At 44.4% G+C, this 23,632-nt stretch overlaps 1 protein-coding gene across 1 annotated transcript in view; it reads right to left on the reverse strand.

Annotated features, from left to right (window-relative positions):
- Nucleotides 1-7,914: 7,914 nt before the first annotated feature.
- Nucleotides 7,915-23,632, reverse strand: part of ADIPOR2 (adiponectin receptor 2) — a 44,276-nt gene continuing 28,558 nt past the window's right edge. The window contains exons 3-8 of the mRNA XM_063318546.1: nucleotides 15,290-15,409; nucleotides 13,400-13,571; nucleotides 12,544-12,730; nucleotides 11,317-11,504; nucleotides 9,892-10,085; nucleotides 7,915-8,382 (exon numbers count right to left, since the gene is read on the reverse strand). Of these exons, the coding sequence (XP_063174616.1) occupies nucleotides 8,251-8,382; nucleotides 9,892-10,085; nucleotides 11,317-11,504; nucleotides 12,544-12,730; nucleotides 13,400-13,571; nucleotides 15,290-15,409 (993 nt within the window). The 3' untranslated portion in view covers nucleotides 7,915-8,250. The remainder of the gene's footprint in view (nucleotides 8,383-9,891; nucleotides 10,086-11,316; nucleotides 11,505-12,543; nucleotides 12,731-13,399; nucleotides 13,572-15,289; nucleotides 15,410-23,632) is intronic.

A 23,632-nucleotide genomic window follows, 5' to 3' on the forward strand; every position in this document is an offset into this window, starting at 1 on the left:
CCCAGGGGGCTCATGCCGGTGCTCCCCAGGGGAGGCAGCACACGCCCCCTGCAGCACCCAGTTTTGCCACGGAACCTCCCGTTTCTGTCCACGGGGTTTGTCTTAGCCATTTATTAGGAGGCAAACACAGCCCTTTTCTTCCCACGGTGCTGCTGATCCGCAGTGGGATGAGCTGGACCTAGGAATGGTTTTAGCCTTGGAAGGCAAATGGCTTCCTTGGCTTTTTTGTCAGCAGAGCAGACCCCAAGCGCACCTACCCGTTTCTGGTCTCCAACACGGGGTTAAGCAAATTCCACCGTGTGCTCTGCCCGGCAGAGATAGCGGCTCCTGGCCCTACAGCGAGAGAAAAATCCTCAGGAAGAGCAGCTGCTCTGCCTCCCAACTTCTTCAGCCGTGTGCTGGGCACAGCAGAGGAAAACAGGGCAGCAAAAGCAAACGGAGCTCTGAGGGCGGAGGATCCAACCAGCAGCGGAGCAGCTGTGAGAGGAGCCATCTCTCACTTCCAGCCGGGCAGCATCCCGCTGCCAGCCTGATGCGGCACTATAAATCACAGCTGCACCTCCTGCAAGGTCCCCTCCGCCCCCGTAAGCGCGCCGGCTGTAGGCATCGGGGTTTATTCTGTTAAGGCAAGACTCGAGGGGAGAAAAGCCAGGAGCGGTGCTCTGCAGGGAGGGGTGTCCGTCAGGCCCACCCGGCCACATCTGGCTGCCGCACAAATCAGGGGCTTCACAAACCCTAAATCCGCATTAATCCACAATAAACTCGGTCCTGTAAAGAGACCTGCAGACGGAGAGGGACCCTGGAAAAGGAGCTGCAATCTCTCTGTTACGCTCCTTACGGGCCTCAGGGCCGCAGGCTGAGGTAACCCTGTCCCCCGCCAGACACTGTGGTGGGCACGGAGGACAACCGAGCCAGGGGCAGGGACACACAACTCGCACAGCGTCAGGTACACGTGCCCTCCCTTGACTCATGCCTCGGGACATGGATGACTACACCTTCGAGTATGACCAGACCGGGATGACTTCATCGTACAAAACAGTAGGAAAATCAGCCCTGGATTTACAGCAGCTGTTTGCGATTGGGAGCGGGCACAAAAGCAGCAGCTTTTCCGCGGGCTGGCCCCCAGTCGGCTTGTACTTAGCAAGAGCCCGGCACATCCCGGGCTGTGGTCGCAGCGAGGAGCCGCACGCTCCAAGCGGGTCAATGGGCAGGGAGGGGGTGCCCTTCTCTGCTGCAGCGAAGGAGCAGTACCACAGGCTGGCTTGGTTTTAGGCGCACCTCTCAAACTCGAGCTCCTCGTTTTCCAGGATGCTTTTCTTCTGCTGACAAAGCCCACTGGCACTTGCTGCACAGAAACGCTGCTCTCTCACAGGCCTCTGCTTGCCGGGCAGGTGGAGCTGACGGCAGCCAAATGCGTCACACGCTTCGGTACAAAGCACTATTTTGAAAGCAAGTGGGGAAGGAACATCAGATTCCTGGGCGCTGAGCGACTCCATCACTGGCGAGACCCTTGCTGGAGGGGGCTGCTGCTCCTGTCCCCCCGCGCGCTGGGGAGCTGCCCTGTCCCCCGTTGCAGGCTGTCCCACGGGTCTCTGCCTTGTCCCTTGGCGCAGGCTGTCCCATGGGTCTCTGCCCTGCCCTGCCCCGGCTGGGGGTCCCTGATGCCACCTCTGCCTGCGCCTGAAAGGAGCCTTTACGCCTTGTGTCACTCAGCCAGCGAACGCCGCTGTCATTGCCTCCCGTGACATCAGCCGCAGCCGCGCCGCTCGTCGTCAGCGCGTGACGCAAACTGTAATGGCCCCACTCGGACGCCACCAAACCCGTTTCTTCAGTAAATACCTCGTGGGCCCCGCAGGAAACGTCATCAGCTCTTCCTGCTTTGATTGCTGCTGCTGCCGCCTCAAATTTTGGGAGCCCTGGCACCCCGCCTTTCCTCGGGCAGGTCCCCGCCTGTGGCAGGAAGGTCTGTGCCCTGAGCCCTGTCCTTACACCCCCCGTTTGGCTCCTGTGGGGCCAGATAGCCACCGCTGTCCTTCCCACCCGCGTTCCGAGGAGCAGCACCTGCGTCGCACAGGGATGCGAGGCGCTTCCTCAGCCCCCTCCCCAAGGAAAGGCTGCGGGGAGGGTGGCAGGAGGCTGCCAGCCTTCCTGGAGGCCACCATCATGGCAGGGGCTGGCCTTATGTGGGTGGCAGGGAAGGGGACAGGGAGCTTGCCAAGGAAGGCCCCACACCGACGAGAGCGGGTACGCCCATGCTGCAAGTCACACAGTAGCCAAAGCCCCAAGTTGCGCTTGCTCATCTACGTTTTGGCCAGCGGTGGCTTCCTCCAGCGTCACACAGCCAGCCCCCCTGGGAGAAGGGGCTGGACCCTGCTGTCACCCCGCTCCTGCCCGGCTCCGAGGGACACAGCATCGCTTTCAAAAGGCAAAACCACCCAGTCCAGCCGCCCCTGCGGGACGGGGGAGCTGGGCCAGAGCCAGGGCAGAGTCCCGGGCTGGCCACCATGGCCAGGAGCAGGCAGGGAGGTGGTGGCAGCAACTGCTCCCTCCCGGCATGGACATCTTCCTGTGTCTCCTTCCCAGCAGCAGCTGCCACCCCAAGTCCTGGCTGCTCCTGTGGCCCCGGCCTGACCTCGGCTGGGGAGAACGGCTGAGTCGGTTTGGGGGAGCTCGGCTCCAGCCAGCGCCAGGGCAAAGCCCAAACCACAGGCAGGGGTTCAGCACGGTCAGAGATGAAAACAACCGGCTGCTGGGGCTGGTTTGGGTGTCCTTTGCCTCCGTCAGGGAAACGCAGCGTTGCTCTGGGAACCCAGCCAGGCCCGTGATTTTCCCATCTCCTTTACAACTAGACTGGTTTGGTTTTTGTGCCAGCTGTGAAGAGCCTCTGTGCCCAGTTGTACCAGCACCAGAGATGAAGCTGCTAAAAAGCGAGACCAGCGTGAATCGCTGTGCAAACACCTCTGAGCTCAGACACGGTAACAGCTCAAATTCACAATCAAACATGAATTTTAATAGAAGAGAGAGGGGCAAAGGTGAAGCTCCTGGAAATGCCAGAATTCAGACCGAGCAGGCAAACCATCCCCTCGTGGACACGCAGGAGTGCCAGGCTCGCATCCTGCTGTCCCTCCCCAAGGATCCCACCTTCCCGACAGTGAACAAGGGGCCAGACACAGCGTGGTCCTCTCGCAGTGGCTGAACTGCAGCACTGCCCAAGTGACGGTGGGCAGAGGGTTTCCTCCTGCGCTTCTCCTGCGACGCTCGTTGTTAAAGTAACTTGAAGATGATCCGGTGTGATGCCGTCTACGTTGCTACCAGCTCAAGGGCAGAATTCCTTGTTCATAAATAGCAATATGGACCTAGGAATTCACACGCATCCTTTCCAGGGAACTTCATTCAAAGCACATCGGCGCTCAGCACTCCTGGAAATCAGCCTGGAGAATTTCTGCTCGGGCACTCCAGACAAATACAGGAGCACTGAGCAGGAGGAGAGTTTGGTTCAAACAAACCGCTTTGATGCCACACAGCAGGCAGGGGAAAAAAAAGAGGCGAGGGGGCAAAAAAAGAAGTCGATTTTGCAAGGAAGTCTCTAATGGGTTCTACTAAAACAAACCCAGCTCCTCCACGCTAATCATACGCTTCATTTATTTCCAGCTCCTTAAAAAAGCTAGGCAATGGCCTTAGACATTCACCTTCATTGTGGCGATCTAATCCATGCTCAGGGTAAGTTCAGTCTTAGCAATGAATGAAGTGAACGGCTCTTGGGAGAGGGCAAAGCGTGGCCACAACTACGTGCAGCAGAGGTAGGACGTACTTTACCTTGCCCAGGCAACTTTTAAGTACCACTCTGCTTCCTGAAAACAAAATAAACTCAATTCATATCCAAACGTGGCAGCTTTTTTTAGTGCAGTTCGTGTGCAATGTGATGCCGATGTTCTCCACACTCCTTGAATTCGCTTTGTAAAAACAAAACAACAACAACAAAAAAAAAATCCATCCTGAGACCTCAAGCTGTCACAGGTCATTTGCTGGAGCTGGCTCTCTTACAAGTCACTGCAAAATATGCATCTTGAGTCAAGCAAGTGACAAACAGCACAGCTGTAGATGCCCAGACTCAGCGTGAACCAACCCAAGAGGAGGATTAGGTTTATCTTGCCCGGGCGGTTCACGGATGTTTGCTGACAGACGAGGAATGGTGATGAAGGAGAAGGCCCCAGCCCAGGCACGGGGCTGTTCTGGTCAGCACCAACCAAACCCAACTCCTTCCCGCCCCACCAGCCCCTAAGCCTGCAAACCAGGAGGAGACAATCAATCCATTGCTTGGGCACAGGCTGGGAGGTATTCCTCTACACCAGGAATTGGAGCCCAGGCTTCCCAAAGGTCTCTTCTCAATCTCAACTCACCTAAAAATTCACCCACAACCACCAAGGTCTCCAGCCCCCACCCTCTTTTCCACCCAGCTCTTGTTCTTCGCACCCTCAGTCCCTCCTTGCAAGCTCTCATCCCCTCAGTGCTTCACCTTTGGCTTTCTTATATTGCCCATAAATCACAGTTTTTGCACCTTTTCCACCACGCTCCATCCAGGTTGGCTCCTTGGCCAGTTTGTTCCTTTCCCTTGTCAGCCTGTTACCCCCTGGCACTCAACCTACAGTGGAAGGAGAAAGCCCTTTTAAACCTTGGAGGGACGGCACACACACAGTCTGCTCTAAAAATCTGCAAGAGCAGGGACTGGAGAACAGAGCCACCGAAAAATTAGTGTCTCTAAATACGCAAAAATAGATCCCCTTTGAAATCATAGCTAGCCTGGGTTCGGATGGAGGCCTGGGGGATGGAGAGAGAGAGACCTGACAAAGGCTAGTCAGCCCCAAAGCTGCCCTGCAGCTTTAGGCCCTCACTCTACAGCGTGGGTTCGTCTAAGCTGTCCAGGACAGATGAAACTTAGCAGTAACACCAATCTATCCCACTTGGTCCTCAAGTTACTTTTAAAATATGGCAGAGGTGAAAAACAAACAGTCATGGGACAGGATAAACGTAGTCCCGGGCTTTTCATTCTCTGCAAGTTCAGAATTGTATGTCGGGGGAATTCTTATGACAAGCAGCTTCATCAATTGGTGGCACCAGACACACTTAATAATCCTCCTCCCCTACACACCATCTGCCCCGTACTACACCTGGCAACTGCAGTGGGCATCAAATAAAAATCTAGACTTTGGAAAAACAAGTTTCCCTTGCGATTGGCACTAAGAGGCAACACGGTCCATGGACACCTTTGTCAGCTGCAATGTTGACACATGTTAAACAGTACTGAAATCCTATGGTGAGACCAGGCACAAACTTGATGTGAATTACAGACACCAAGGGGACGACATGCAGCAGAACTAATGTTTCAGTCGAACTCCCAGCCACCAGCTTTTGCTCGAGAAGGCATACAGCAGCCATCAGTTCAACACATACACGAGCCTTTAAGCATCCCTTTCGTTTCTGCACCGGCCGAAGTCTTTTGCCTATGAAGTGCTGCCTGTAAGCGCGGGGAAGGAAGAAAGGGAGCGCGACTCTCAAGCTTCACACACAGCACGGAAAGACCCAAACTAGACAATATTCCATTTGGTTCTTTTATTAGCAGAAGTTAAGAATACAGCAAGTAATAAGATCCCATCTTATATGGAACCATCACCAGAGTCCCCAACCATCAAAACCCCAGAATGTGCTTCATTGCTTTCAACAGTAAGCAATTTTTAAAAAGAAATATACTGAACAAGGCCACTATTTAATGGGGAAGGAAAGAAGCTGTAGGTCCTAACTATTCTATGGCAATAACCTGCACACAGAGCAAGCAAGCCTCTTGACTGCTGAGAGTAAGGCATTCAGGTGCCAACCTGGGAAGAGTTCTCAGCAAGAGCTACAGAAAAGTGCACAGCTAGGTTGTTTTTATTGGAACACAAACTTCTCGAACGGAGAGACTGACTGGGTTAAGAATAGCAGGTGGAGTACTGTGTTTTTGTAATAGTTCTGTGCTGTGCAGGACCAGGTTACAATCACCCTTCAAGGAGTGAACGTGGGATGATCCAGGATGGAGAATACCACTTCTGCTGGTACCGCTACAGAGGTATCCCAAAGCGCCTTACAGATGACTCCAATCCTGATACGTACCACGCTTTTCTCGGACACCACTATACCTCCTGCCAGGCAACTCTACATCTTTGTCCGGGACACCAGTGCTATTAGCCCTTACATCCAAGTTAATACTGCTCTTTACTTCATTTTAGTACCACACACACCCGCCATGAACAATTTCTGGCCCTACAGGCATCCAGTGTAGTGATCCTACTGAGAACACGTCCCTCTGAGCTCGCAGCCTCTGCTGCGGCACCGCTTTCTGCAGCTGACCTTGCTCTCAGAGGCTTTACAAAGATTCCATTTGAGGGGCGAAGCCTTAATATCCAGTCAACTTTTGAAAGGCATTCTGCTTCTACTTGACTCCATTAGGCAAAGAAACCCCTCAAAAACACACTCCGTGATATCCAGGGTATGGGAAGATCTTTGCAATCCACATTTTTCTCTTGAAGGATGAAAATTCAAACTTGCAGGAGTCTTAAAAAAAAAAAAAACAACCCAAAACAAAGAAAACCACCCTTTACCTTCCTTTCTTGTGAAATACAGCATTTTATGAGCTGTTTAACTCATCTGTGAGAGAGGTAATTGCTCTGAATTTCCAACTAAACACTCCAAGCAATACCTGTGCCATAACAAACAAAACGTTCAAATTTCATCTTACGACTCCAAAGATTCTCCTTCAGTCTAGCTTCTGACTGGGCTCCAAAGATCAAGCTACATCAATTACACAAGAGAAGGCTATATGCCTCCCCTTATATAGGAGGTGCGTCTGCTCCCCAGCAATCCAACTGAACTCTTAGGTTTAGGTTTAAGAAACACCAGCAGTCCCATTGCTAAAGCACAGATGGGAAGCAGACCTAAGGAAAAAAAAAAAGAAAAAAAAAAAAGAAGTGGAACTGCATTGGGCTGATTGTGGATTTTTCCTCTTAAAAAGAAAAACCTGCAAACTCCCTTGGCATACAGAGCCTGACACATGAGAAGGTAATGTGCTTGAGGTCTGCAGTAACTGTTAACTCCAAGCCCTGGAGCGCACAGCTTCCTCTTTCCAGTCCATCTTAACCCCACCTCTGTTTCCCCTCACATGCTCAACTATCTTTTGACAAGTGCATTACCATCATTTGTTCAAACAGGGCAGGCCTGCAAACGGCAACCATCTACTCAACGGGAGCCTCTGGGTATAGGCAGGCACTGATGGAGTCGGGCTGTTTGCCATTTCATGTGCAGTTATCCCATCACATTCCAATTCATACGATGAGAAAACAACTTACTGTAAGATCCGCTATCCAAAACTATACAGGCCACGCAAGCTTGGAAGGCAGCTGCCCCACGCGCTGAGGGAGGGCACAGATGTCTCTTTCGAGTTACTTGGGTAAATAAACTTGCTAACACTGTGACCTGGATGACAACACGATTAATCCAGCCTTCACAACCCTTGTGTACACGTACTGAACCTACTCCAAGTGCTGGCCAGGACCCCACATTGCCCAGGGCATATTGGCCACCAGGAAAATCTACAGGGCCAACATGCTTCACTCCTGGGTATTTTACCTGGTCCTCCTGCAATCATTTATTTTGTGCAAAATTGAAACAGTGTGTGGTACTTGCATGTTGCATTCTTTACAAAAACCCTTTTCCCCCCACCCATTGTTTAAAACATTTATATAAATTTTATTTAAACAGAAAGTTAGAAATCTTATTTACAATTTGTTTTTTCTCCCAAAAGAGCATCTAAAATCAACTCCCAGACCCTCCAAGAGGATATAAATTTAACCTTGGTTTTTTTTTTTTCATTCTTTTTTAAAAAAAAAAAAAAAAAAAAAGGAAACTGCTAAGCTATCCCTCCCCACTTCTACAAATAAATATGGCATTGAACAGAAGCCGATTTGGAAAGGGTCCTCTGTAGCTCAATCTGTAGATCCCAAGAATAAATTAGGGTTTCAGAATTTCCTGGTCTTCAAATTGATTCATTCCATTGCTTGAGGTATAGGATTTATATTGGTTAGTCAGAATCCCCCATGAAGCTCCACGCCCCATCAGCTGAAACCTGGATTCTTCTTAGGTATTCATTTCGCTAGCCTGTATGCTTCGACCGCGCTTGCGGTACTGTTTTGGTTACGATCTTGGGCTGAAGGCTGGTTTTTACTGCATCCCATCTTCCTCTGTGCAGCCTCCTCCGACCGTGAAACGGAACTCCTGGAGGTTCGAAACCCCGTGGAAGTGCACGAAAGCGCCAGCCACTACAAAGACGTGAAACAGCTGATGGGAGTGGAACTGCGGAAAAGAAAACACTTCTGTTCAGCTGGGGCACTTCAGGCTCTACTGCTACCCTGTCTCCAGAAAAGCCACACATTCAGCTGAAGTACACAGTAACACGTAGCAGTACCTCCAACCACAAGCTGCAAAGTTCTCCAAGTTGTGTATTAAAAGCCCATCCCTCTCCTATCATTAGCAAAATAATCAAATTCTACACACACACACAACCCTTTCCTTCACAGTCATCTTAACCGGCTGGTCAACCAACAAATAGGCTACATAAATGCTATAGCGCATCTTTGTGAAAGGACAAGGATGATTTCAGGCCTTTGGGCAAAAGGCTTAAGCAGGACGCTTTTTAAATTAGCTCCTCAGCAACATACACCTGTATTTTAGATAAAAAGGGCTCTCATACACCTAACAGGTACAAACTCTGCTCTGGTCACAGCCATAAGTTTTACCAAGTGGATTTTCAGAACGCTGTTATTTTATTTCTCTGCCACAGAGAAACAGAACAGAAAAAAAAATGGTATTATATTAAAACCTAGAAACAAGCAGATGTTCTGAATGAATGCCCAGGATGCTATCGATTATAGTACAGCAGAATGAAAACCATGAGGGAGCTACGTGACAAAGCATGCCCTTGTTTGAGGGAAGCCATACCAATATGGATAGTGTTCTTGAAAAGTTTCTACAAATGTGTATTTGCAGACTCCATGGGAAGCTTGGAGAAGAGCTGGTAGTACACCAGTGCTTTTGGAGCCTAGCTCAGTATCGTAACAAGGCTTTCTTTGGCCACTTAAACAAACCTAGCAAACTGGTGCTGTGCAAAAGCCGCTCAAACAACCCAGGCCTCATTCTCATTTCTAGTCTTCTTTAGGGGCCTTAGACCATACAAGTGGAAGTACAGTGGCCTTCCAAAGGTCCACCTCCCTCTCACCTCCACTCTTGTTCCACCCAATTTCTTTCTTTACATCTTCCCCATATACTTCCCCTCCACAGTCTTCGTGATCCTTTCCCTCACCACAAGTTCCACACCCACACACACACTTGCTCACCCCACTCTCCCCTCTTCTGGGCCAGATCCCTCCAAACCAGGACAGTCTACCATCTGTATCCAGCATTTTCACTGGCTGCACAAGATGACGAGCCAGACATCATGAAGATCCCAGAGAACACAGTGAACGCATCAGGGATATAACCATGCACTATTCTGCACAGAAGCAAGATGTGTGTTTGCAGGATCCTCAACACACACGCAAAGGTTCACAAACCTATCTATTAGAGCTACCTAGTACATGTGCTGAGGTGAATTTGCACACCAGCAGTTACCTTGCGATAACTCAGCAAGAGAGGCACCAGGTAAGGCGGGCTCAGAGAGCCCACAGCTGTTTGGCCCCTTAGACCTACGCTTCCGGTGCGGCAGTTTGATACTTGCAATAAGAAAACACTGACACAACATCCTCCAGCCTCAAGGGGAACCAGCTTTCACTTTGGTCTCCTCATCCAGTCATTCTGTAGACTCACCCAGATGTCACACTTGCCAGGGAAGAATCTCTCCGGGATGCGGGCAGCATATAGTGCAGCACCAGTGATGTACAGGCATGCCATGAGTGCCAGCCAGCCTATCTGCCCCATTGTGGCTGCTTTCAGGAGCCCCTCAGAGATGACAAAGTGCAGGGTGGGAATAACCCCACTAAGACCCAGACCTAGAAATACTCCTGGGAGGTAAAGAAAATGTGGGAGAGTCAGACTTGAACACAGTGGCGGTAAAGGGAGACAATGAAAACACAAAAGCTACAGAGGGAAAACTCAGTATTTGCCAAAGCAGCAGAAAGGTGGCAACTCTCAAAGCTGGAGGTCCCCAGAAGAGCTTTACTGGAGAGGAAGCTAAAGAATGCACAGACTTCCTTCATATACTAGAAGCTACTTAGTTATATGTTCCAGCAGATACCAAAATATTTAATTTAATGTGTGTCTGCCAGCTTCAGTGTACATTAAGCCAGTTATGCATCTTGGACTGTAGAGGGCACTGAGACTACATGAACTATGTCTCACTTTACCATAATCTCTCAAGAGCCAAGACAACAAGGAGAGACAACAAAGAGATTATTTATCACATGCTATACAAGTAGTCCTAGGAAACAGAAAAGTAGCATCTGAGGCTCATCTTATCTGGCATATATGAGAACACGGCTTATTTATTTAGAGTTTTAGCAGCAAGTACAGAAATCTTGTAAAAAAGCGTGTGTGTGGGGGGAAAAAAATCATGTCCCATCCAGATTTTAAATTTGGAAGGCTGAACTCTCCGAAGGTACACATATATGTTGTCCAGGAAATCTCAATTTACTGTAGACGGCATACACAGGTTAAGTAACAAGAAATATTACTATTCAGCCCAGCTGTGTTCAGATTCCATAGCTGTCCCCTAAAGCTTTTTCTTTCTTCCTACCTCAGAACGTGAAACCAAATCTGTTTTTGTTCTTTTCGTCACACGAAGAGAAAAACTAGACTCTTTGTCTCAAATACGCATTTTATCTAGGCAAATCATTCAAATTAATTCCATCATTCAATGATTTGCTAGTGTCTGAGCCTAGTATTACAAAAACAAGACAAACAGTAGAAGGAGTATACACATACACACACCAAGCAGTCATTTTTTGAACGAGCAAAGTTGCTAGATGTAGCTAGAAACACTATGCACTACCTTTCCTACTGCATGTGTTACTGTCCATTTCAGGAATGCACTTCCAGGGCTTGCGTCAGCCCTTATCTGTGCATCCAGTTGGCTGTGATCACTGCTGAAGGAAAACCCACCAAGCTCCCAGTCCAAGAATATTAGCTCTCTATAAAATTAAGCTCTCTTAAGTCTTCCCGAGACATTTTTTCCAAGCGGCAAGTAGGAAGAAGGAAAGGCAGTCAAGACGCAGAACAATTAACTTCAGGTCTTACCTGCCCTTACGCCCCGATATTCAGGGGTTGCAAACATGTCCCATTGTGAGACAATTATGGCTGCGATGCCCAGGACACAAATCACAATCAAGTAGATGAAGCAAGGCTGAGGGTTGCAATAGAAGGAGTAGTACAGCCATGGTACAAAGCTGCCCATTATGAGAAGTGCAATGCCAGAATAGTCCAGCCTAGAAGGAAACAAAAATCAGTTTGTTAAGAAATGTGAACCTCTGGAAGTCCTCATACCAACACTCTCTTCTTTAGTAGACCAACTGCCTACTTCTCACTGCAAAATGAAGTTATTCTCACCATTGCAACTTACTTCCTGACAGCAACTCTTCCACCAATGCCCGCCCACTGGATTACCTTGATAGCCAGCTAGTAAGGCCAGCCATCAGCAATACATACAGCAGCCTTTAGACCAAAGCTTTTTGAAGGAAACTCAGATTTAAGTTTCAGATGAGGAAAAAAGCAGCACAAGAGTCCTCTGAACACAAAAAGGGCACGCAGTATGTTGTGAGAGCACATCCAACACAAACACTTTAGTATCTGACAAGCGTGAGTTAGTCAGGCATCATCTCAAGTGACCACCGGGGAATAACGTCGCAACTTTTCAACCACGCTGTTTTCCTATGCACCAGTGAAGAAAAGAAATTCCTAATCACTGCTTTTTACCAAACTCTGAGTTAGTTTTTCAGTAGGGGATTTTAATTGCTGGGTTACTTCAGAGGTGGTCTTGCAGATTACACTATCCTAGATTGAGTAATCTTAGGAAATACGAGAGATTTAGCAACCAGTCGAAAAAGAACACGTAGTAAAACCAAAAGACCGAGACATCTTGATATACACCATAGAGCTGTCTTACATAAATTTAGGATTCAAAGCTACTCAGAATAGTTGAAATGAAAAGCAGTGACAGTTCCATTAAAAATTCAAAGTCCTGCATCTAAGCTCTAGGTGTATTACTTAAAGCAGCAAGATGCATGCACACGCCTGCCAAAGAGCAGAAAACGGAGGAGTTTTACAACTAAATCAACAGCACAAAAACTCATGCTGAAACAAACAATAATTAGAAGAAGCTGCATTGAATCTCTGCTCAACTCTGCTCCAAAGTACACACAGCCATGCAACGAACAACTGCCACACTAGGGCTCCAGGCATAATAAATCCCAACCCTGTTTTCCCACCTGTTTCCTATTTGGCCTACTCTGTCCTCTAGGCACTTACTTGGAGAAGAGCCGGGAAACACCTTCTGAGTGGCAATAAACTGTGTGGAAGAGCCATGAGAAGGAGAGGCAGAGTATAGCTCCCAAGAAGAACAATCCAACAACCACTTTCTCCTGCACTGGTGCTACAAAGGACATGTTTGGCCGGAACATGTAGAAGATTCCCAGACAAAGGAAGAACACGCATCCTGAAAAACCGTAAGGCAGGAAGATGTCAAGTTCATGCATACTGAAAGCTTTTATTTCTAAAACCATGACTTTAACGTACAGGAGCACTAGACATAGGAACTATGTGACAATCAGCAGTATACATGCAGAATAGTGTATTGCCCTACTTCAGTTATGCATTCCAACCACATTTGTCTCAGACTGATGCAATACAGACTTGTATGGACTCTCTATTTTTCACTTGTTTTGCAGCATGCCTGACAACAAGTTGGACATTCTAGAACAATTAAAAAATGCGTTGCAAAATGTAAAAAGAGAAGGGCATAGTTCAAAGAAACCCCTTCCCTTCAAGGCTCCTTGCAAATTGAAAACCACTCTTACAAGCTGCAACTTAAGTGTGCTCCTGTGGCAAGAAATGTGATCTCAATTAACATTTACACACTTGGGAAAAAATAATATCTACTGGTATTTATTAATGATCAGGGAATTTTTAATTCATTCATTTGTATTCAGTGCCATAATTAAGGAAGTCCCATCTGAGCCCAGTGGGATAAAAATTAAGAGAGGGGTACCAACCCATTAATTTAATAGGTTACTAATGGAATAATGCTGACCACCCCGCACCCCTTTTGGTCTTGCTCTCAAAGAGAAAAATGAAGCCAGTTAGCATTAGAGCAAGCTGAAAATACCTAGAAGATGTGTCCAGATGTTACCAGTCTCTGTATGTATTCTGAAGATACTCTTGAAACAAGCCCGGAAGGAAGGCATGGGTGGTCTGTGTCCGTGCAACAGGTAGTCGTTGTCCTTCAGCCAGTCAGGCAGAACATCATGGGGAATGACTCTCCATCGTCCCTCCCATACCTAGAAGTTAGAAGATTTTAGTTAAATGCAGGGAATTGAGTTCCACTGATGTATGGCAAGTCAGAAAGCCCATATTAATGGAAGTGTTAATCTATGAGTACAGTAAACATAAAAGGGCTGATGGGGCATCTCTGGGGAAAAGGCTTAACACTTGAAATATAATCCTTAAGTCACTGTTCCCTGTTATTTTCACATATCATCCTTTCCATTTAACTGAAGAAGCCTACACCTAGTTGTCTCCAAGAAATAAATAAGTAAAAGCCTGCTCTTCTAACCACATGCCAATCTATCTGCTAGTATTTGGGGCAGTCTAGCAGAAAAGCTACCCATCAGCACTAATATGGTCTAGAAGGCATGAAGTGGCGAGAGTCCAGTAAGATGTGTCCAATCCCTTATCCAGGCTGGAAAAAAAAAATTGCTCCTGCACTCCCAAAACAAACACTGACATATCAGTTAAGGGCAACAGATCCATGACTCTCAATTCCATCACAGATTTCTTCTTTAAAGGGAGAGAGGCCGTTATGTGCACACATTTATTCTTGCAGCTGGTTCCAAATGAAAAGAAGTGTGCACAGCTGTTCTTAAACACTGCTTCAGTAACACAAGATACATGTAGTCTTCAGTTCGGCATCAGAAGCAGCACTGCCAAGCAGAGGGGTGTCAGGGAATTGCTTTATGTACCGGGGTTGTTTCTGCAGTGTTCCTTGGATTTGTCGTCTGGCTAGTAATACAGGAGCGAGCCTGAAGAATCCTGAAACACTAAGTTTAAAAAGCTACATTCTTATTTCAGTTTCAACAACAAGAATTCAGAGTTTTTAAGTCAATTCTCCACACTCCTTTATGGAAGTAAAACTAATCAGAATAACCAACCCAGTTAAAGACTGGGTTCTTAAATACATTAAACAAGAAAATAACTAGTTTACTTTGTGAACTAGAAATTTGAATTGAGGTAGGAACTGCAGGAGAGAATTCATTTTACACAGTCCACCTAAAGGCCATCTAAAAAGAGGGGGAAAGATGCATAGTAAAAAAAACAAAACAAAAACCAAACAAAACAAGCAACAAAACCACCCACAAAAGATGACCAAGTAACTACGGTCCCTCTGTAAAAACATCAAAGAATAGTTCATAAAACCAGAAGGAACTAGCATATAAAGGGGCAGCACTTCTTTCACCAAGTTAGGAGGGCCAGAGCCTCACGGCTCTAAGAAGTAGCAAAAATTGAGCCAAGGTCAGAAGTCAGAAAATCTACAATGGATTTACTTAGATATAGTTTAAACACAGACTTGTTTTCTTTTCAAGTAAGGGACAAAGCTTATTCTACAATAGATGCAAATGGTGCTGGAAAAGCAAAATATTTGCAAGTCTGAAGACACCTGGAAAAAGATGACCTTGTAAATTAAATTCCCTTGAACCAGAAGGCTTTTCTTCCACCTTGGACTCACAGGTGTTTCTCAAGAGAGACTCCTCAGTTGCATGGCCAGCTTTAGAGTCTCATTTGTAATCCCTATTGTTCCATGCTTTACAATTTATTAATTTATGACAGAATAAGATCCTGAAGCTGTAGCATTACTAGTTATAACAAATGATGCCCATTCAAGGATTGCATGTACCTGCTCTCCCTCACATTAGTAGTGCAGTTGCTGCAGGTATAGTCTGTTGCCCGCTGGAGCTTCCTAAAAAAGGAAACTACTTCAGCAGTTTCCACACACCCTTACCTTACACACAAATTCTTCCATTCTCTCCATAGCATGGTGGGCTTGTAGAAGAGGTGACATACCCATAAACCCTTCATCTTCTTGATGTGACTCATCATTGTGTTTATAATCTTCAGAACACTGTGGGGGAAAAAAAAAATAGAGTAAATGCTTTGTAGAAAGATGAACAAAGAAAGGTGACATTGTTTTCCATACAAAACTATGATTCGAGGTCTTGGCAAATAAAGAAGTCGTCTTTCCTTGTACAGCTCTGAGGAAGGAATTAAAAAACAACAGCAAAAAGAATTTTACATTCTTAGGTATCTAAGAACAACTCATATTTTTAATCCATTTTGCACATGTTTTCACCAGGTTTGGAAGAAAACAGCGTTCTTCTATAAGTTACGCTTCATTAAAGCCCAGATATGGAGTCTGAGGCTTGCAGCCTACCCACCGCTAGGGAAGGATTACTCCCTATTTTATGTTTCAATGTCACTATGCCTGCCTTAATGCCTCTGTAACATATCTGGCATTTTAGGATAATAAAAAACAAGCCAAGGAGAGGAATCCATTTATCTTGTTATAAATGCTTCACTTCAATTTTTAGTTCAAATATGAAGATCTATTCTGTTTAACTGACACTTCTGTTCAGCTCATAATCCAGTAACAGACATTTAGTCATTTGTTTGACTTCCAAGATATTTCAGAAACTAGTATGAAACTTCTGCCAGTTAGACAAAGGCAAGTTATCAATCAAAAGCAATAACAGACATCAGAGTTTTAAGCAAAATTCAAATAAAGAGAAACATCCATATCCCCAAGGTGTACCAAGAGAATTATGAAAGCAAAACCAAAAAAACCCAGGATATTCAGCTGGTACACATCACTAATAACTTTATAGGAACAAGATTTGGTAGTTTTCTACCCTATGTTGACTTATCACATCATCTACATATTATGCTTTCCATTTAGGAAAAAAGCAGGGGGGCCACAAAGGTTCTACATTCCTGTTTGCCTACTACAATGCTGATGGCCCATCAGAGACTCCACTCAACGCTTCAGCTTCCAAGGTAAACAAGCTTGAGAAAGCTAGAAAAGAGAGAATGAGCCTTTTGTACCCTTCAGGCTTGACGCAGAAAGCTGCCACGCACCTTGTGACCAAGCCAAGAAAGCCCCACAATCTGCATGGAGACTGGCCTCCTCCATATTACAAGCCACAACACTTTTTCCTCTCTCCTATTCCCCTATCAAGGTTAACAACTTTAAAAATCAAGATTACTTATCAATAAAGCCATCTAAAGTGACTGAGAATCTAGTATATAAATTCACATAATTTATCTATGAATTATTATCAGTAATGTTCAGGTTACTACCCTGAACTTTGAGTCCGAGATCAGATCCGGCTGCACATTTTTCCTGTGTTACAGCTCTCTCCTTCGAGTAAGGCCGTACTAACTATTTCTGTCAACAAGTTAACAAAACAAGGTGCTTAAAACTTTTATCTTTTAATAAATAAAAGGAGACTTCTTCCAACCTACAGTGAGCTATTTAGACTCTTCAGTATTTTTGGGTTTTGAGAGAAATGACATGCTAACGCTTGCTTTTGTACCCGAGGCTTGCAGTAGCCACTGAAGCTTCATCTTTCTAAGAGGTCCACCCCATTGTGTTCGTGACTTTATTCTGCTTATCCAGAATGCAGATCTCTGCTATGTAATACATAGTATACATCCTTTGTATGCTCTGTACTACCTCAGATTTGTCCACACTAGGACAACTTAATTGACCAAATGGATCTTTGTATGGAATCTGGGTCCCTTGCACTGCCTACTCACCTTCATTCATCATTCCAGTCAACACCCCGTCTGAGCAAGTCTGGGCAACAATTTTATATTTTATAGCAGATGAACAATATAAATACTGATCAGCTCTAGACAGATCCTAGAACAGTACAAGACAGTATTAAATCCACTCTCACTGCCTAAGTTACCCCATTAATTCTATTGAGAAAGGCATCAGGCAACATTGAGATGTAAATGGGTTTAATATCCTTCTAAAACAGGCACTTGTCCTCTTGGACCAGAAAGTATATTAATAAAAAACAAGTTTGGTTTCTGACTCAACAACATTCACTGACATTATTTCCCACACTGTCAATTCTACTGGCTTTTTCTACTAATGGATGTCTCTGGTTAGGATTCTTAGTTTTCGGTATTATAAATAATTAACTCAAGGTTATAGAAACATAAAATGATTTGGGTTGGAAGGGACCTTTAAAGATCATCTAGTCCAAGTCCCCTGCCATGGGGGGTCTGTATAAGACGCTCATGACAGTCTGCACAATCTCACAAATCAAAGACATCTTCAGTTTCCAAGAACACACCTTACAGAAAAGCAAGGCCGGTGTTTAAATTCCAGTGTACTTGCAAGAAGCACGGCTATGCCTTTTAGCTAGCCTAGAATTCCCTCCCCCAGCACCACACAATGACCAGCTAGAACAGGGTGAACAAGTTAGCAATCCTCAATTTACAAAACTTGGTGGACTGAAGGAAAAAAGGTCCCTTTTGGAATCAAAGCCTGTATTCATTGCCTTCTGCCCAGTGACTCAAAGACAGAAAAATGTTCATTTCCCCCATTTCCACATACTCCCATTTCTAGGACGATAGGAAGGTTTAAATTTGAACAGACTGTAAAGCTCAAAGAGCACAGCTATTTATGAACTAGTCCAAACTCTTTGCATTTTGGCAGTGTGCCTACAAACAAATCATTACTGAGCTGCTTTTAGTGATAGAAAGAATTCATATCATATATACAGTCCAGATTATTGCCAGAAAATGGAATTGATTTTACTATCTCCTTCCTGCCCTTAAACTGCAAAATTAGCATTCAAGGAAAAAAACTGAAGCTCAGCTTCTTAGTCCTTTTCTTGCTAGAGAGGCAAAATGAGGTCTGTTCTGGAACATCCGTCCTCTCTCAACTCCTTCCCGTAATGTCCCATTAGAAAGAACAGTAAACTGTGCTTCTTGGAAGCTGGAAATCTGTAGTTGGAGTGCAACACCAATACCCGTTTTCATTTGGAAATCTGAAGGAGTCTACTGACCTTCAATTCTTCAGGCAATGACTGAAGGGAAAAAAATACCGCTTTTTCTGTTCAGAAGGAATATTGTTGTAAAGTTTCCACTGTGATAAGTTCCTTTGTATTTTAGGATACCCACATTCTCTCTTCTTTGGCTGATCGTATCAGAAATTCAAGAATACTTCTAGAATATAACAACATAAGCAACCATATGCTGTAGGACCTGTTTTCAACTATTTCTAAATTCTGCCCACAGAATCACATTTGAAAATGGGAAACACATTAGGTAAATAATCCCACTTGCTTAAGACCATGCAAGAAATGAGAGTCCAGAACAAAACTCAATACTCCCACATTTAATGCGGTATGGTATATCCTAAACCAACTATCTTCTTCTGGAATAGATTTTGCCTTTGTACTTTCTAGATCATTGGTCAAAAATGTTTTTCACTCTTCTAATGTTTCAGATGTTCTTTTACGTCATCTAATTTACTTGATTTCTTTTAAAAGTAGTCTCAAATTTTGACTAAAGAATTCTGTGAGTATCTTGAAATTAAAATCCTCATTCACAAGCAAACGTTGCAATCATTGGCTGTCATTCTTCTGCTGCACATATGCAGCAATGCTTAGAATCAGTTTCATACAAATCAGAAATCATGGCTTCTGCATACTTACACTCTAGAGGGTCTGGACACTTATCTCTATGGAAATGCAAAACAATCCTTCCAATTTTAATCCTACCCCCTTTGCAAATTCATACTGTTAAAGCTACCAATAAGCACAGTACATCTATGTAATGAGATGCAAATTATACAACAAAAGTATAAATGCATCCTGAGTTGAATAATGGTACCAGAGAATAACCTAAACCTGAAGGACAAGTGACAATGGCCAGAAGAAAACAGTTTTACAGGTTTATCGATATTCTCTTTATTTTGGAAGGTTTCCTAGATTATTTTGTGATAACAGTGATAAACAGGAAGGTAAGTGAAAGAGGTAGAAACCAGACTTTATTACATCACTTCGTAGAGTTCCAGGCAACACACTTCCAGGGACATATCTTCTAAACAAAAATTTCAGAGTATGCTTTGGTAGGAATGGAAAAGGTTCAATGCCAAAATCAAAACTTAGGTTTCTTGCTCTGGACCTTTAAGATCCCAATTGCACAGTGCCTATCATTAAATTAGTTTATTTTAACATTAAAACCTCACTCTTTTATAGCAATGGCACAAAAGTTCGTAAAAGCAAGTTTACATTTAGTACAGGAATTTATTGCCTGAATAAGATACAAGAGAGTCAGATCACATAGCCAAAGACCCTGTTACAGACAAAACCGCAATAAAACCTGCTCTAGTAAATGCAATATACTGCTCTTGTCTACTACAACAGCTTATCCTTCTCACATAGATTAACAGGTTTTATAATATCGTCCTCAAGTCTGTTAACAGACATATTGTTTATTAATGCCCTTACTATAGAAAAGCCTGTCAGAAGTAGAGTCACAATGGTAGAAAAAGATTCCAGAAACCCTTTTCTCACTTTTCAGAAAGTTGTGCTCTCTGGACTTCAAGCAGTAAAAGTGTAGTTTCTTGAGGTCTATAGTTTCTTGAGGTCAGTTTAAAGATTTCTAGAAAGTTGGAGAGTTTGCACATGACTACTGCTTGCATGGGTGACAAGCAAGCTCCTGTTCATTTCAGACTGCAATTTTACTAGAAAATGTCATCAATCTGTGTTCATTAGAGTGTGCAAACCGAAGCCTAAGTCAGACTTAAAAGAAACCACCAAAGAAGCTTACTCTGTCAAAAGTGGTCCTTTTCTCCCTCACTCCCATCTTCCTTTACGCTGCTTCTGGCACCCCTCTGATCCTTGGGTTGATCAGCTGATCCAATGCTAATTTGGCAGAAATTACTCACAGTTTTGCTAGGTGAGCTTCCTATTAGAGAATAAAGTTGTTCCAGATAACCAAGGGATTTAAGGAACTCAAGCTACTAAAACAGAAATAAAGGGAATACCAGCTCCCATGTTGCTGAAATCCTCTACAGAATACTTTCTGTGGATCATGTTCAAGGCTAAGTTTCTTTTTGACACGTATCAGCTGGATGCCAAATGATCTCCAGTTCCCCTCTTTGTAGTGGTTATCAGTTAGAAAGGAGCCTAAGAACCTAGCTACGTATGGATTAAGGAAAGTTAAATGAATGATCACTTCAATAGGTTGCTGTATTCTCAAACCTTCCAGCAGCTTTCAGGATCGCGGTTCCAGAAATTTGACAGTTTTCATTGCTTGCATGTATGGTGTTTGATGCAGAACCAGAAGTATACACGTTAACCAGTAACACTAGTAACCGCAACATAAGTCTCCTAAAGCCCAGAAAGGGGCAAACTCTTCTGTGTTAGGGTTCCTTTACAGACAGAGTCATCACTCAGTTACTTGGAGCCTAACTGACTGCGCACATACCTATGTAGTATTAACATCTTGAGTTAATGAAGTCCCATGTCTCAAAGCTCAAATGTTCGTGATGCCAATTCACCATCAAGATATCACCAGTGCCCTAAAGCTACCATCACAGGAATATCCAAAGCCTGATGCAGTCTGAATCTGTTATAATGTTCCTGTTGCTTCCTTCAGCTGCTCACAGATGCTCCCCCACTCTCCTCTTGATCTGTGTCCTGACAGAATTCTGCCTCGGTACAAACACATCATTGCAACACAAGCAAGATAGTTCAGGAAAAGGCAAATGTCTTGATTAACTATGACTCGGTACTTATACACAATTCTCTTCTTAAAATGCAAGTTAGAAAACATATGTTGCTGCATTTACAATGTCACTGTTATCCCCCATATTAAACTGAAGTCACAAAGTCTAGACATGACTTGGAGTTTTTGCTCTAGTTTATCTTGATCTCATCAGATGAATGATTAATAGCGTTTAACATGACATTCAAGTCATTTAATGTTTCTTGGGGAAGCATGCCAGATTCAGTAACTCGAGCGCATTCAGCATAATGGCCAAGATATGTTCAAGGCTATAATATAAAAATGCTATTTTTCTAATCACAGTCCTATAACATCCTTTTCAGCTAGCCAGATTGCTTCTTTCAGCAACTCCTCTGTGCCCCTTCTGTCAAATGACCTTCTATCAACCTGTCTTTCGTAAGGGGAAAGCAGCAATAGGTGGTGCCATGCCATTTCTCCTAAAAGCCTGTTGCCCATTTTTCAGAATTTCATCAGCTTATGTTCTTTGGATTATAAGTAATTAAGTGGAAAAGCACAGCACCTTAAAACTTTCCCTGACTTCCTCTAACTTCTGCACATACCAAGTTCTTTTAAAATAACTGCTTTGTCATTTAGAGTTTACATTCTCTCTTAATCTGACAGGTTTGTAAACATAGACACCGCAGTTTCCAAAAGGCTAACTACATTCACCCTCTAAGCAGGGTGCGCATAGCTGTTTTTGCTGTCACGGGACCAAAAAAAGTCTTTCCTTAGTGCTGTGCCAAAGCCCCTTTCAGCCTATTGGTCAAAATGTTAAGTGCTTGAAGGTTCCTGGAGTTTAGTATTTTTCCTTTGTAGGTCACCTTCTTATAAAAGCTACACTCCATTTAATATAGCACTTGGAAACAGTTTTATACAACTGGTCATGGGTGACTGCTTGCTGGCACTCATTAAAAACAAGCACTAACATTTAGCAAATAGTCCTAGGACAAAGCCACATTTTGGCTTCAGCAACCTTGCTAATACACCCTTATTAGAACTAGCTCCCTCGTTAAATATCTTCAGATGAAAAGGGTTTGTTGGATCTCCAAGCAGTTGCAACTACTGATTTTCTGTCAATGCCCAGTATTTGACAAGGGCCAAAGACCTCAATGCCCACATGTGCTAATCAGTACACTTTAGGGAAAAACCTGTAGAAATTGCATCTACTACAGAAGATTCTCATGTGCCATTTTCTGCTCCTCTGTCACTGTTAATCCTGACAGCAGAAAAGGAAAACAAGCATGCTGGGCTTATGGAAAAAAAATGCTCTGTTAAAAAAAAAAAATAAACAAAGAGAGACTGAAAGCATACTGCTGAACTTCACAGAAGAGTAGAGTCAATCAATCTAAAATAGTTGGAGGAAGATGCAAGTTAACCCACCAATACAACACCATTTTCCCTTGTATCGCTGTGAAAGGCCGTCAGGTCCCCCATCGCTGCCCAAATCAGCCAGATATGATCTCCAAGAGAACAAAGGCAAAAACTGTGGAATCTAACCCTTGCCCAGGAAAACAGTTGTGCCAGTGAATTATAAACAAAACCACTCCCTCCCTCTCCTAGTTTCAACACACAGCACAGCAAGCCATGGTTACAAAACCAGCTGGCAGGCAGCAAGCGCAGCAGAGCACCAACATTTCCCCTCTCTAAGATCTAAGACCAGCCAGACTCATAGGAGACAGTTGAACCCAGCTGCAACTCAACAAGCCATAAACTATTACAACTTTCTTGTTGATTCACATGAGAGTTTTCTGAGAGAGAGCGCAGACAAAGACGTGGCCATCTCCCACAGTTACCAGCCTTCTGGGCAGAATATTGTCTACTCATGGTTGACTAGGTCACCAGTTTGTCTTTTCTGCAGACATTCAAGATCTAAAAGCCTTTTAATAAGCCAGGCACATCAACTGTCAGTGAAGGACGCATTAGCATCTGACCAACTCAAGCCTGTGGAGCCTGGAAACAAATTTCCATAGATGTATCACATCTTCATACTGTTTAAGTGCAAATACTTGGAGATATTCCGCTCTGTGCATCCAAAAATGCTTTACTGCACAAAAAAGAGGCATATTTGTAAGGAAAGGTACTAGATTTAAGCACTTAGTTCAGTGACTAGCTAGCAGTCTGAGTAAAATACGCATTACTTCCAGTGCTTAGAACAAGTGAAGGAAAAATTCAGATGTTAAGCTCTTTTGATCTGAGGCAAAATGCCAATACACATGCTTTCATAGAAATAACATTCCTTCCCAAGAGCTGCAAAAATGGATGAAAGGAAGAGGTGATAAAAAGTCTACAGAACAACAAGTTTTGAACATAATCTGCTTTAAAACCAAAGCAAATGTGTTTTAGTGGGCCCTCAAATTGTTATGCCAGGCCTCTCCCATACCCCCTCAGAAGACAACCTCAACCAACAAAACCTGAACGCAATGCAGGAAAAAGGCAAATAGAGAAGCAGATGCCAAGTTTTTCCAAGTCCCAGGAGTAAAATGCTAGATTGAAAATAAAGCTAAATGGTTTCAAACTGAGCAAGAAGCTTGCAAGT

Source organism: Chroicocephalus ridibundus, chromosome 1 (genome assembly GCF_963924245.1).
Source record: "Chroicocephalus ridibundus chromosome 1, bChrRid1.1, whole genome shotgun sequence".
Lineage (NCBI taxonomy): Eukaryota > Metazoa > Chordata > Aves > Charadriiformes > Laridae > Chroicocephalus > Chroicocephalus ridibundus.